The sequence below is a fragment of the Chenopodium quinoa genome, unplaced genomic scaffold, assembly GCF_001683475.1.
Source record: "Chenopodium quinoa cultivar QQ74 unplaced genomic scaffold, ASM168347v1, whole genome shotgun sequence".
In the NCBI taxonomy this organism is placed as follows: Eukaryota; Viridiplantae; Streptophyta; class Magnoliopsida; order Caryophyllales; family Amaranthaceae; genus Chenopodium; species Chenopodium quinoa.
In genome coordinates this window covers 20,031-32,984 of record NW_018743815.1, presented here as the reverse complement: position 1 = coordinate 32,984, position 12,954 = coordinate 20,031, and the positions used below count along the sequence as shown (strand labels likewise).

Here is a 12,954-nt window from a genome sequence, read left to right as displayed (position 1 = left end):
AGTAGAACATGAAGATATTTAATTCAATCAATCCATGGCTTGGTTGGATTTTCACCCAACCCCTAACTAAGAAACTACCCACTAAACATGGTGGAAAGCATTCTAACAAATTAATTCCAAAGCTATCATTTATTCAATTAAACTGTTGGAGTGATAAAATCAAGATGTATTGAACATGCAAGAACAATTAGCAAGGATTAGAGATAAAGTAAGATTAAAAGCATATAAAATTAGAAAAATAACAAGAGAGAAAGAGGAAAGAGATTTCTAAAATTGATGATTAGAGGTTAGAGAGATTGTTGAAATTGATAGAACAAACTTCAATTGATTCTTGTACAAATGATTGAGTTTTTGAAAATATAAACCGAGGGTGGAGAGGAATACTATGCACTAATTAAGAGAATAAGCCTAAGGGAGTTAAGAGAGAAGATGAAGATTTTTACAAAATAGGCTAAAGAAAGTATTTATATGACCCCCAAACTAAAAGAACGGAGAAAACAAGAATCGGAATCGACTACGTACAGGGCTGCAAGGACGTGCCAATGTCTGGCACGAACGTGCAGCCCCTGCACAGACGTGCCAAAGAGTGCACGATCGTGCTGAATGCTAAAAAAAAGAGGTTGTAGCTACTGCCTTGGGGAGACGTCATCTGCACGGACATGCAAACCTAGCTGGGCAGAATGATCTTCAGCTTCTGAACTCCCCTGCACGGATGTGCAAGGTTTGGCATGGCCGTGCAAACCTGGGTAGAATGGTCTTCAGCTTCTAAACTCCCCTGCACGGATGTGAAAGGTTTGGCACAGCCGTGCAGGGTCTTCATAAGACCCTTTAACTTATCTCTTCAATCTTGCTTCCTCATTAGCAACCATAGCTTCATTTCTTCTTCTCATTGCTTCTAAAGTCTTTCCTCACTCATTGAAGTGTTTCAAAGTCTCTTCCTTGGACCTAAAATATCATAAAAAACACAAACACAACTCGTGAAGCACGTGATACATAAAAATGCATTAAAATAGAGCAATCTATACTTATATATTAAAAGCGTTCTTAAAAACGTTTATGTGTCACGTGGCACCCTCGCCATGTCATCTTTCAACTATGAGCATATACTTATATTGTTTGTTCATTCCTTTAGTGATGTGCATGAGAACATATTCTGTGTTATATTTCGCAAAGATAATCTAGTGACTTCTATTATTAGTTATATATCAATTAGATTAAATAGAGCTACTTTGTATAGTAGGAAAAACTAATTCAGTTATAATTACTATCATCAAACTTGTTAGTTCTTATAATTTATCATACAAAGTAGAAACAATTGGTGACTTGTGATCCCTGTGCTTTAATTTAATAGATATGCTACATCTCGCACCAAAGTAAAGCTCTTACTGTCAGTAACTCAACGAGGTTTCTGTGATATTTCATCTTGTTGTAGTTTATGTACGTCGTAGAAGTTGAACAACTTGACCCAATGCAAGTGTAGATAGAGTAGGATAGTCTTTTGCTCAACGACCTCATCCCTTCAAGCAAAGAGTTTAGCTAGCCTATTATTTGATTGAGTTATATGTAGTAATTTTACTCATATGGAAATTCGAATAGGTTTAACTTATTTGGTACAAAGGATGTTAGGATGGTACCAAAACTCAATAGCATTTACATACGCTAGACCATTTTAGCCAAGAGCTTGAATTGGTGCATCATTCAAAAAGTCCCTCATCAGCATGTTCTGTTCATCGATCATGCTCATCAAATATATACTAATACATATCTCTCATTTGTGTTTCTTTCTATTCCGGTTACTTAGTTTTGATGTATTCAGCTAATATATGACCAAAGAACACGTAATTACATAATAGTGGTATAGAAATTATTAGTAATGAAGCCACAAAACACATATATTTATATGAAGGCCACCAATTGAGTAGGTAATTGATATACGAAGTATTATTTAGATAATTGGATTATTGAAATAGTACATAAGTGCATAGGAAACATGAACACATTGCGTATCAGTGCAGGGAAGTTTTATTTAGTACGTTATACTAGCTAGCTCGTAAGACTGCACCAGCATTATATTAGTTGGGCAATGCTATCTCAACCCCAAACGACGTTAACTTCGACGGAGCCATACTTTCCGTTCATGGGTTTCTTCTCACTCACACCAGCTTCTTTGACTAGAAACACAACGTTAACGTTTGCAATTTCATCGTCGGGAGAACGGTATCATAATAATTGATGGTGACTCACCATCTCAGAAATCCTGAATCCGCCACTGGTCACAAGAATAGTTCATTAGTACGTACGTACGAGGATTTACACGTCAAGGTTTCAGTTGATCAAATCATTTAAATGTTTGTATAATGCATGGTTGGATCGATAATCCAAATCATGGTTTTAAATTCATGGTCTAAAGTTACTTCCTTGATTTCTCTTGAAGTGTGATTTACTTTCAATTTTTCGTGTATGTAGACTCGTGGTGTATCTTTGTGCTGTTAAGAATTTCTCCCCGAGGTATTTCCTCGGAGTTGAAATTTGCCACTTAATAAACGAAACTCTTCCTTTCCCTAAGTAATGAGAACTAAGGGATTTGAACCCACGACCTCAACAACATACTACGCATGCATAACCAACTAAGCTATTTTATATTTTCATGAGTTAATAGAGCAATATATATTAATACCTAAGTTGATCCATGGGGCGGGCCAAGGCTCCGGATAAGCCCCTCTTGGATCCGTCTATACCACATACATAGGTCATTTTTTTCCAAAGTATTTCCTTCTAGGAAGCTTATCCATGTTATAATGTTAATTATGTTGATCAATCGGGCTTTATCGTGTTTTATAAAGTTAAGTATTAAGGAAGGCTTTTCAATAGCCCCCGGTAAATTGTACTCCGTAGATTATTTATTGGCAACGAAGCAGCAAAACACATATACGAAGGCCTCCAATTTAGACTTGTTAATCAATATGAGAAACTTGGAATTACCCCCAATTTAGTAGGTAAAAACATATGAAATTACGAAGTATTATTAAGATAATAACATTGAAGTAGTACATGAACGCATAGGAAACGTAAGCACTAGTGCAAGGAAGTTTTATTTAGCTATATTAGCTAGCTTGCTAGTAATTCAAGACCGCACCAGCATTATATTAGTTGAGCAACACAAGCTCAACCCCAAGTGACGTTAACTTCGATGGAGCCATACTTTCCGTTGATGGGTTGCTTCTCTTCCACACCAGGTCCTCTGACTAGAAACGTAACGGTACCGTTTGCAATTTCATCGTCGGGAGAAAGAGTATCATAATCCATCAAGTATGCTGTAATCTCCATTGCATCGGCGGCTTCAGGCACATTCACACTCGGCTGGCTTAAGGGAATGAATTCCCCTGGCCTCACGTCAATGCGTTGACTTTGAGGCCTATTAAACAGTGAAAATTGGTTACTGATTCCAAAGCGACCAGTTATGCTTCCGTAAACTTGTGCAGGATCTTCTCCATCGCCGTTGATGAGCTTAACACTCAGCGTAGCTTGAACATTGTTACTGAACATCACCTTTGTTGCTGCATATTCTTGAGTGCTGGCCATCTTTTGAGTATATTATTCTCCTACATACAAACCACAAATTATCAATTAAAATGAAAAAACACATGCTTTAGTGTCAAATACTAATTAAGATACCAATAAGACAAGGCCTAGTGGTTAAGACTGAAGGTTTGTGACTCTGTTTACAATATATCATTGTTTCGAATCACACACCCCTATTTGTAACTTGTATTGCCTTTGTAATCCAGTCGGACCAAAAGAAAAAAATACTAAACTATTTAAAATCAGTGAATTGAGCAAGCTAATTAATTAAAGAGATCAATAGCTTAGGCAGTTACCTTAATCAAGTATGACCTTCTACTGTATGTAATCTGTCTGACTTGCAAACAATAATGCCATGCTTGCCCACCTTTATATAGTGGGAGAAGATGTGATGGAGGCAATATTTAATTAATTGATTCGATGATGTGATTCTTTGGGGCCTATATTTAGCTCATCAGAATGTGATTCTTAAGCCTATTCTCAAAACGTTTTGTTCTTTTAAATAAATTATATAATAATTTAAGAGATTTTTTTAGTTATATTCCGCAATATATTAGTAACACAAATTTTCATATGTGGCTTTTCACCGTGTGGGCAGGGTTACTTAGGGGTAACTCTTGACCGATCGAGTAACTCCTAACTGATCAATTAACCCCTGAATAAGTAATTTCTGACCGACCGAGTAACCTCTGACTGAATAAGTAAGCCTTGACCAAGTTACCCCTGACCGACCGAGTAACCCGTGATCGAGTAATCCCTTACTGACCGAGTAATCCCTTACTGACAGAGTAACCCCTGATCAAGTAACCCCTGAATAAGTAACTCTGACCACACTTAAATATCGATGTATTAGTAAAATTTCTATAGAAATTTTTTATTTATAATAAAATATAGATTCTTCTTCTTCTTCTTTTTTTTAATGAAAGAATTATGTACGTTTTATTGATGAAACTAATTAGATTCTTTGATATAAACTGAAGAGATGAGAAATAATATTTTGTTGATAAAAAAATTCTCTATCCGATCCTTTATGTTTTTTCGAGTTGAAATTTTTTCTTGACAAAAGTTTAAAAGTGAGAAAAATAAAAAGGACCAAAGGAAATTATTATTAAGAATATCAAAAAGTTGTTCAACTCTCAAGTCTATATCAAAGAATCTAATACTTAAAAAAAAAAAAGGAAATTTTCACTTTTGCTACCAACAAAACACATGTATTTCACTTTTGCTGAGAAAATTTTATTTTTCTTTTACTACCATACAAAAACAAATTTGTTAAAAATTGCTACCACATATCACTTTTAGTTACTATTTCCGTTAGTGAGATCTAACAACCCTCACTGCCACCCCTCCCTCCTCAGACACCCTCATTACCTTCCCGTCAGCCACCTTGACCCACCAGAAAAAAAAGAAAATAAAAACACCCAGCCACCATCACTGCCCAGCAATCCCCCTCCCCCTGTCGGAGACTGGCGCCCAAAGCGTCGCCCGGCGCCTGCGACCCCACTTCCCCTCCCTTTTCTCCATCGTCGCGACCTTAACCCAACCTTTCAACCATCGTACCATCCCTTACTCCTCTCAATTACCCACGACAGCTCTTCCCACCGCACCACCATTACGCACCTTCAACCTCTCGCCACACCAAAAAAAGTCCAAAAAGCGCTGCTACTGCTGCTGCTCCTCCCTCTGAACAAGTCGCCCCACTCCCCAGCACCAAAAACCAAAACCTCTAACCCTAAAGCACCAGCCCGAAACCAGCCTAAACGGGTTTTAGGGTTTCGCTTATGGTGGTTTCGGGGTGGTGGTTTAGGGTTAGGGGTGGCCAAAAAGGGTAGGGGAAGGGGAGGGGGGTCGATTCCGGTGGGGGAATGGGAAGGGGGGCCAATTTTGGTGGGGCGAATGGGGAGGGAGGTGGTTTCCGGTTTGGGATGGGGGGTTGGGGCAGCGAGAGAGAAAAGGATAAGGGATGGGGAAAGGTTGCGTAGGTAGAGGAAAGGGAGAAGGAGAGGATGGAGTCGCCAGCACCGGGCGACGCTTTGGGCGTCGGCAGGGCAAGGGGGAGGGTGGCTGACGGGTGATGGCTGGCAGTTGAAGGTGGTGGCTGGGTTTTTCTTTTTCTTAAAATAATTAATTTTTTCTTTTTTAATTTTTTGAATAAACTTAACGGAACCCCAACAGATTCCATTAATGGTAGCAATTTTTAACAGACTTGTTTTTTTATGGTAGTAAAACTAAATTAAAATTTTTCCCCATAGCAAAAGTGAAATACGTGTGTAAAAAAAAAAAAAAAAAAAATTCAAGACCAACCAAATGACCATCGCAAAAAGGGCATTGACGATGAATGGGATCATACAAAAGAGACCATGGTATGGTACTCCCTCTAAATATTTGATAAGACTTTAATCATAATGGTGAAAATGTTAGGTATTTGATAGTTAGAATCGGATGTGGGGGCTAATCATTTGTCGTCCTCAAGCAACAATATCCAATGGGTGCACGTTGTATACTTGTATCGATATATGATTTTTACAAGTAGAAATCTAAGAATAAGAAAGATTGATCCGGCCCTCAAGCAACAATATCCAAAGAATAAGAGACTACTGAAAAATTCTCTTAAATTATTATATAATTTATTTAAAAGAACAAAACGTTTTGAGAATAGGCTTAAGAATCACATTCTGATGAGCTAAATATAGGCCCCAAAGAATCACATCATCGAATCAATTAATTAAATATTGCCTCCATCACATCTTCTCCCACTATATAAAGGTGGGCAAGCGTGGCATTATTGTTTGCAAGTCAGACAGATTACATACAGAAGAAGGTCATACTTGATTAAGGTAACTGCCTAAGCTATTGATCTCTTTAATTAATTAGCTTGCTCAATTCACTGATTTTAAATAGTTTAGTATTTTTTTCTTTTGGTCCGACTGGATTACAAAGGCAATACAAGTTACAAATAGGGGTGTGTGATTTGAAACAATGATATATTGTAAACAGAGTCACAAACCTTCAGTCTTAACCACTAGGCCTTGTCTTATTGGTATCTTAATTAGTATTTGACACTAAAGCATGTGTTTTTTCATTTTAATTGATAATTTGTGGTTTGTATGTAGGAGAATAATATACTCAAAAGATGGCCAGCACTCAAGAATATGCAGCAACAAAGGTGATGTTCAGTAACAATGTTCAAGCTACGCTGAGTGTTAAGCTCATCAACGGCGATGGAGAAGATCCTGCACAAGTTTACGGAAGCATAACTGGTCGCTTTGGAATCAGTAACCAATTTTCACTGTTTAATAGGCCTCAAAGTCAACGCATTGACGTGAGGCCAGGGGAATTCATTCCCTTAAGCCAGCCGAGTGTGAATGTGCCTGAAGCCGCCGATGCAATGGAGATTACAGCATACTTGATGGATTATGATACTCTTTCTCCCGACGATGAAATTGCAAACGGTACCGTTACGTTTCTAGTCAGAGGACCTGGTGTGGAAGAGAAGCAACCCATCAACGGAAAGTATGGCTCCATCGAAGTTAACGTCACTTGGGGTTGAGCTTGTGTTGCTCAACTAATATAATGCTGGTGCGGTCTTGAATTACTAGCAAGCTAGCTAATATAGCTAAATAAAACTTCCTTGCACTAGTGCTTACGTTTCCTATGCGTTCATGTACTACTTCAATGTTATTATCTTAATAATACTTTAATTTCATATGTTTTTACCTACTAAATTGGGGGTAATTCCAAGTTTCTCATATTGATTAACAAGTCTAAATTGGAGGCCTTCGTATATGTGTTTTGCTGCTTCGTTGCCAATAAATAATCTACGGAGTACAATTTACCGGGGGCTATTGAAAAGCCTTCCTTAATACTTAACTTTATAAAACACGATAAAGCCCGATTGATCAACATAATTAACATTATAACATGGATAAGCTTCCTAGAAGGAAATACTTTGGAAAAAAATGACCTATGTATGTGGTATAGACGGATCCAAGAGGGGCTTATCCGGAGCCTTGGCCCGCCCCATGGATCAACTTAGGTATTAATATATATTGCTCTATTAACTCATGAAAATATAAAATAGCTTAGTTGGTTATGCATGCGTAGTATGTTGTTGAGGTCGTGGGTTCAAATCCCTTAGTTCTCATTACTTAGGGAAAGGAAGAGTTTCGTTTATTAAGTGGCAAATTTCAACTCCGAGGAAATACCTCGGGGAGAAATTCTTAACAGCACAAAGATACACCACGAGTCTACATACACGAAAAATTGAAAGTAAATCACACTTCAAGAGAAATCAAGGAAGTAACTTTAGACCATGAATTTAAAACCATGATTTGGATTATCGATCCAACCATGCATTATACAAACATTTAAATGATTTGATCAACTGAAACCTTGACGTGTAAATCCTCGTACGTACGTACTAATGAACTATTCTTGTGACCAGTGGCGGATTCAGGATTTCTGAGATGGTGAGTCACCATCAATTATTATGATACCGTTCTCCCGACGATGAAATTGCAAACGGTAACGTTGTGTTTCTAGTCAAAGAAGCTGGTGTGAGTGAGAAGAAACCCATGAACGGAAAGTATGGCTCCGTCGAAGTTAACGTCGTTTGGGGTTGAGCTAGCATTGCCCAACTAATATAATGCTGGTGCAGTCTTACGAGCTAGCTAGTATAACGTACTAAATAAAACTTCCCTGCACTGATACGCAATGTGTTCATGTTTCCTATGCACTTATGTACTATTTCAATAATCCAATTATCTAAATAATACTTCGTATATCAATTACCTACTCAATTGGTGGCCTTCATATAAATATATGTGTTTTGTGGCTTCATTACTAATAATTTCTATACCACTATTATGTAATTACGTGTTCTTTGGTCATATATTAGCTGAATACATCAAAACTAAGTAACCGGAATAGAAAGAAACACAAATGAGAGATATGTATTAGTATATATTTGATGAGCATGATCGATGAACAGAACATGCTGATGAGGGACTTTTTGAATGATGCACCAATTCAAGCTCTTGGCTAAAATGGTCTAGCGTATGTAAATGCTATTGAGTTTGGTACCATCCTAACATCCTTTGTACCAAATAAGTTAAACCTATTTGAATTTCCATATGAGTAAAATTACTACATATAACTCAATCAAATAATAGGCTAGCTAAACTCTTTGCTTGAAGGGATGAGGTCGTTGAGCAAAAGACTATCCTACTCTATCTACACTTGCATTGGGTCAAGTTGTTCAACTTCTACGACGTACATAAACTACAACAAGATGAAATATCACAGAAACCTCGTTGAGTTACTGACAGTAAGAGCTTTACTTTGGTGCGAGATGTAGCATATCTATTAAATTAAAGCACAGGGATCACAAGTCACCAATTGTTTCTACTTTGTATGATAAATTATAAGAACTAACAAGTTTGATGATAGTAATTATAACTGAATTAGTTTTTCCTACTATACAAAGTAGCTCTATTTAATCTAATTGATATATAACTAATAATAGAAGTCACTAGATTATCTTTGCGAAATATAACACAGAATATGTTCTCATGCACATCACTAAACAAACCAGAAAACAATTACAGTACAAATTAGGCGCCGATATTATTAGACTTCAATCAGCTAAGCTAGGAAAACTGATAGGAACATACCACGATAATGCTTAGCTTAGATTCATATTGACACGACAACAATGGAGTATATTCCATCTAACTCACTATGCAGCTAGCTAGAATGGATTGCAGAAGTTGGAGCAAGCTACGCCATTGGAGCTCAATAGTATCCTTTACCAATACAGTTAAGACACCGTTGAATGCTGAAATAAAATAAAACAAACAATATCCATGAATACTGAAAGTTTACGAATTTTGAGCTTTGAAAAATGATCAACTACTAAAGGAATGAACAAGACTAACCAATGACCATCACAAGTCGGGCATTGATTGACAAGGGTTAATATGAATAGGATCATACAAAGGAGACCATTGTATGGTAGCATTCCCTTTGCAAAGTTTGCAAACGTAGAATCCTTTTCCTTTACATCCTAGACATGGTTTCGCCTCGCTTTTCTGCAGCAAATAAGACCAATTTGCGAAAGTGTTAAGACTGTTAGGTATCTGACAGTTAGAACGGGGGATTATATCCTTACAATTAGAAGATCGAAGAGGATACCCTTTTAGCTTCAGTGACGGATTGGATGACTTTGATGGTGGAAGAAGTGGCGAGAGAGAGGGCGAGCATTCCCCCAGCAACTGTTTACTAGCGTTCCAACTGTAACTTCCATATTTTGCTTTCACTTAGGCCTTTTATCAAACACTTGGTGGGCTTTGGCACCTGCCCTTTAAATTTCGCTTCTTCAGATTAAATAAAGCAACTAAAAACAAGAATGTATATGATATAAGATTCTTAAAAGTTCTTAAAATTACGAGGGAACTCCAATTCCTCATTATGAGAAACACTTTTGTTTCTCATAATGAAATTTTGGAAAATAATGTGATATTTTTCACTGGTGAGGACCGCGTATTTATCATGAGTGAGAGCCTCAAATCTTGACACATAACCTATGAGAAACAGAGAATTACCCTAAAATTACAGACAAAATTTTGCAGAATTTGCCGTTAAACTAGTGTCAGATTACGTAAATTGATGGATATTGGAACCTCTGTAAGAAGTTATTTTTTTTTTTTGTTATTTTTTTTTTGCACTCCATCAAATTATCAAATTGTGAAAATGGGCTTTCATTTGTACATAGCATTTAAATGCCTTATTTGCTTGGATCTTCACATGGGATTATACGTTTTTTATCAAGCGTTATACCTTGACCGACATAAATAAAATATTAAGGAGTATTTTGATAGCTTATTACTACGTATTTGATATGATAATAGAGTGGTTTTGAGCCTTGGTATTGTGATAACTCAATGTTTTAACTCGCTAACTAGTTTGGACCGAGCGTTACTTTGAATACTTGTAATTGAATAGATAGATTAGTTCATTCTTTATTATTATTTATTCATTATTTGTTTAATTATAATAGTTTTTTATTAAACCTATGAATAAAGTATTTATGGAACAACTATTGACTAATTATGTAAATATGTCCTTCGTATATAATTTATAATATAATGAAAATAAAGACATAATTATTATCAAAATAATTAATTAAGTAAAATTAATTTATAACCATAGTTAATTTTTCTTGTATGCATTACCTCGATGAGCATTATTAGCAAATAATAGAATTGATTTTTTTTAAGAATTGCAGTTATTAAATGTTCAGATCTCCGATCTATATATATATTTACAAGTTGAGTATAAAAGCATGATTAATCAATAGATGAGATGGTAAGACTTCTAATGCATATTTTTGTGGTTGTGAGTTCAAACCTCATGATAGACATTTTTCATTAGAATATGCTCATAGTTGAAAGATGACATGGCGAGGGTGCCACGTGACACATAAACGTTTTTAGGAACGCTTTTAATATATAAGTATAGATTGCTCTATTTTAATGTATTTTTATGTATCACGTGCTTCACGAGGTTGTTTGTGTTTTTTATGATATTTTAGGTCCAAGGAAGAGACTTTGAAACACTCCAACGAGTGAGGAAAGAATTTAGAAGCAATGAGAAGAAGAAATGAAGCTATGGTAGCTAATGAGGAAGCAAGATTGAAGAGATAAGTTAAAGGGTCTTATGAAGACCCTGCACGACTGTGCCAAACCTTGCACATCCGTGCAGGGGAGTTCAGAAGCTGAAGATCATTCTGCCCAGCTAGGTTTGCACGTCCGTGCAGATGACGTCTCCCCAAGGTAGTAGCTACTACCTCTTTTTTTTAGCATTCTGCACGATCGTGCACTCTTTGGCACGTCTGTGCAGGGGCTGCACGTTCGTGCCAGACATTGGCACGTCCGTGCAGCCCTGTAATCGATTCCGATTCTTGTTTTCTCCGTTCTTTTTGTTTGGGGGTCATATAAATACTTTCTTTAGCCTATTTTGTAAAAATCTTCATCTTCTCTCTTAACTCCCTTAGGCTAATTCTCTTAATTAGTGCATAGTATTCCTCTCCACCCTTAGTTTATATTTTCAAAAACTCAATCATTTGTACAAGAATCAATTGAAGTTTGTTCTATCAATTTATACAATCTCTCTAACCTCTAATCATCAATTTTAGAAATCTCTTTCCTCTTTCTCTCTTGTTATTTTTCTAATTTTATATGCTTTTAATCTTACTTTATCTCTAATCCTTGCTAATTGTTCTTGCATGTTCAATACATCTTGATTTCATCTCTCCAACAGTTTAATTGAATAAATGATAGCTTTGGAATCAATTGTTAGAATGCTTTCCACCATGTTTAGTGGGTAGTTAGTTAGGGGTTGGGTGAAAATCCAACCAAGCCATGGATTGATTGAATTAAATATCTTCATGTTCTACTCTGGGTTGATGTTATTTGTACTTGAATCCATTGATTGCATGTGTATTTTGGTGGCCATTTTTATAATTATCATGTGTTCATGATCCGAAAGATTCTAGATCATGCATAAATATTCCATCAAAAAAATGGGCCTATAAAATTTGAGTCACGCACAACAATATATTTGAAGGGATAAGTTTTTTTTTTTTTTATTAATTTTTTATTTTTTAAATCTCATTAGTTTTCAAACAAGGTCTTATTTGACATTACATAATATCCTATAATTTGATCGAATCTAATGACATCTGATATAAAGGGGATTTGATCTAAGGACTTTGGCACCCCAATACTTAGGTATTACCCTAGGAGCTTAACCATCTAGCTAGTTGACATCTACATGATATATAACGTCAAATTATATGTATGTAGCACTAGCTATAAGCGAAGCCTAGCTATAATGTAGCAACTTCACCTCCACATCATTTAAAGGCCCATAAAATAAATTATGATTAAAGTCCGTCTACATCATTTTCTCTATGTGGCACACCCGCTCTAAGCTTATAGAAATAATGAAATTAGGGTGGGCTAATTAAACTAATTAAAAATTGAATTCAATCCGTGATAAACCTAATTCTTGGGCGGGGCGGGTCAGGGTCGCTGCGAGCCTAGTCAATAAGAAGGACACATTTTATTGGGCTATGAGCGGGTTAGGCCAATGCAGGTTGCAACCCAATCGCGGATCGATAATGAACGGGCCAATAAACGATCAAGCAAAAAGAATAAATGGCAGAGAGTGAGGGATAGCTCAAGTGGTTAGAGCTTTCCTCCCGGTTCCAAAAGATCCTGAGATCGATTCTCACCCCCGCCCTTGTGGCTGTCTAAACACACAAAAATTTTCAAAAAAAAAAATGGCAAAGCCAACATTACATGCACATGA

General features: G+C 36.5%; 2 protein-coding genes across 2 annotated transcripts; one reads left to right on the top strand and one right to left on the bottom strand.

The window, feature by feature from the left end:
* Positions 1-3,005: 3,005 nt before the first annotated feature.
* Positions 3,006-3,986, bottom strand: LOC110685490. Its single transcript, XM_021862022.1, has 2 exons — positions 3,879-3,986; positions 3,006-3,602 (listed from the first exon to the last, which is right to left on the bottom strand). Exon 2 carries the CDS (start codon positions 3,580-3,582, stop codon positions 3,166-3,168), a length of 417 nt encoding a protein of 138 aa, XP_021717714.1. The 5' UTR covers positions 3,583-3,602; positions 3,879-3,986; the 3' UTR covers positions 3,006-3,165.
* A 2,336-nt stretch (positions 3,987-6,322) lies between these two features.
* LOC110685489 lies at positions 6,323-7,301 on the top strand. The gene is made up of 2 exons (XM_021862021.1): positions 6,323-6,419; positions 6,696-7,301. Exon 2 carries the CDS (start codon positions 6,716-6,718, stop codon positions 7,130-7,132), a length of 417 nt encoding a protein of 138 aa, XP_021717713.1. The 5' UTR covers positions 6,323-6,419; positions 6,696-6,715; the 3' UTR covers positions 7,133-7,301.
* The last annotated feature ends 5,653 nt before the right edge of the window (positions 7,302-12,954 follow it).

What these genes read in the sequence shown, in the direction of transcription:
- LOC110685490 (XM_021862022.1), bottom strand. Translation starts at nt 3,582, where the DNA reads ATGGCCAGCACTCAAGAATATGCAGCAACAAAGGTGATGTTCAGTAAC.
- LOC110685489 (XM_021862021.1), top strand. Translation starts at nt 6,716, where the DNA reads ATGGCCAGCACTCAAGAATATGCAGCAACAAAGGTGATGTTCAGTAAC.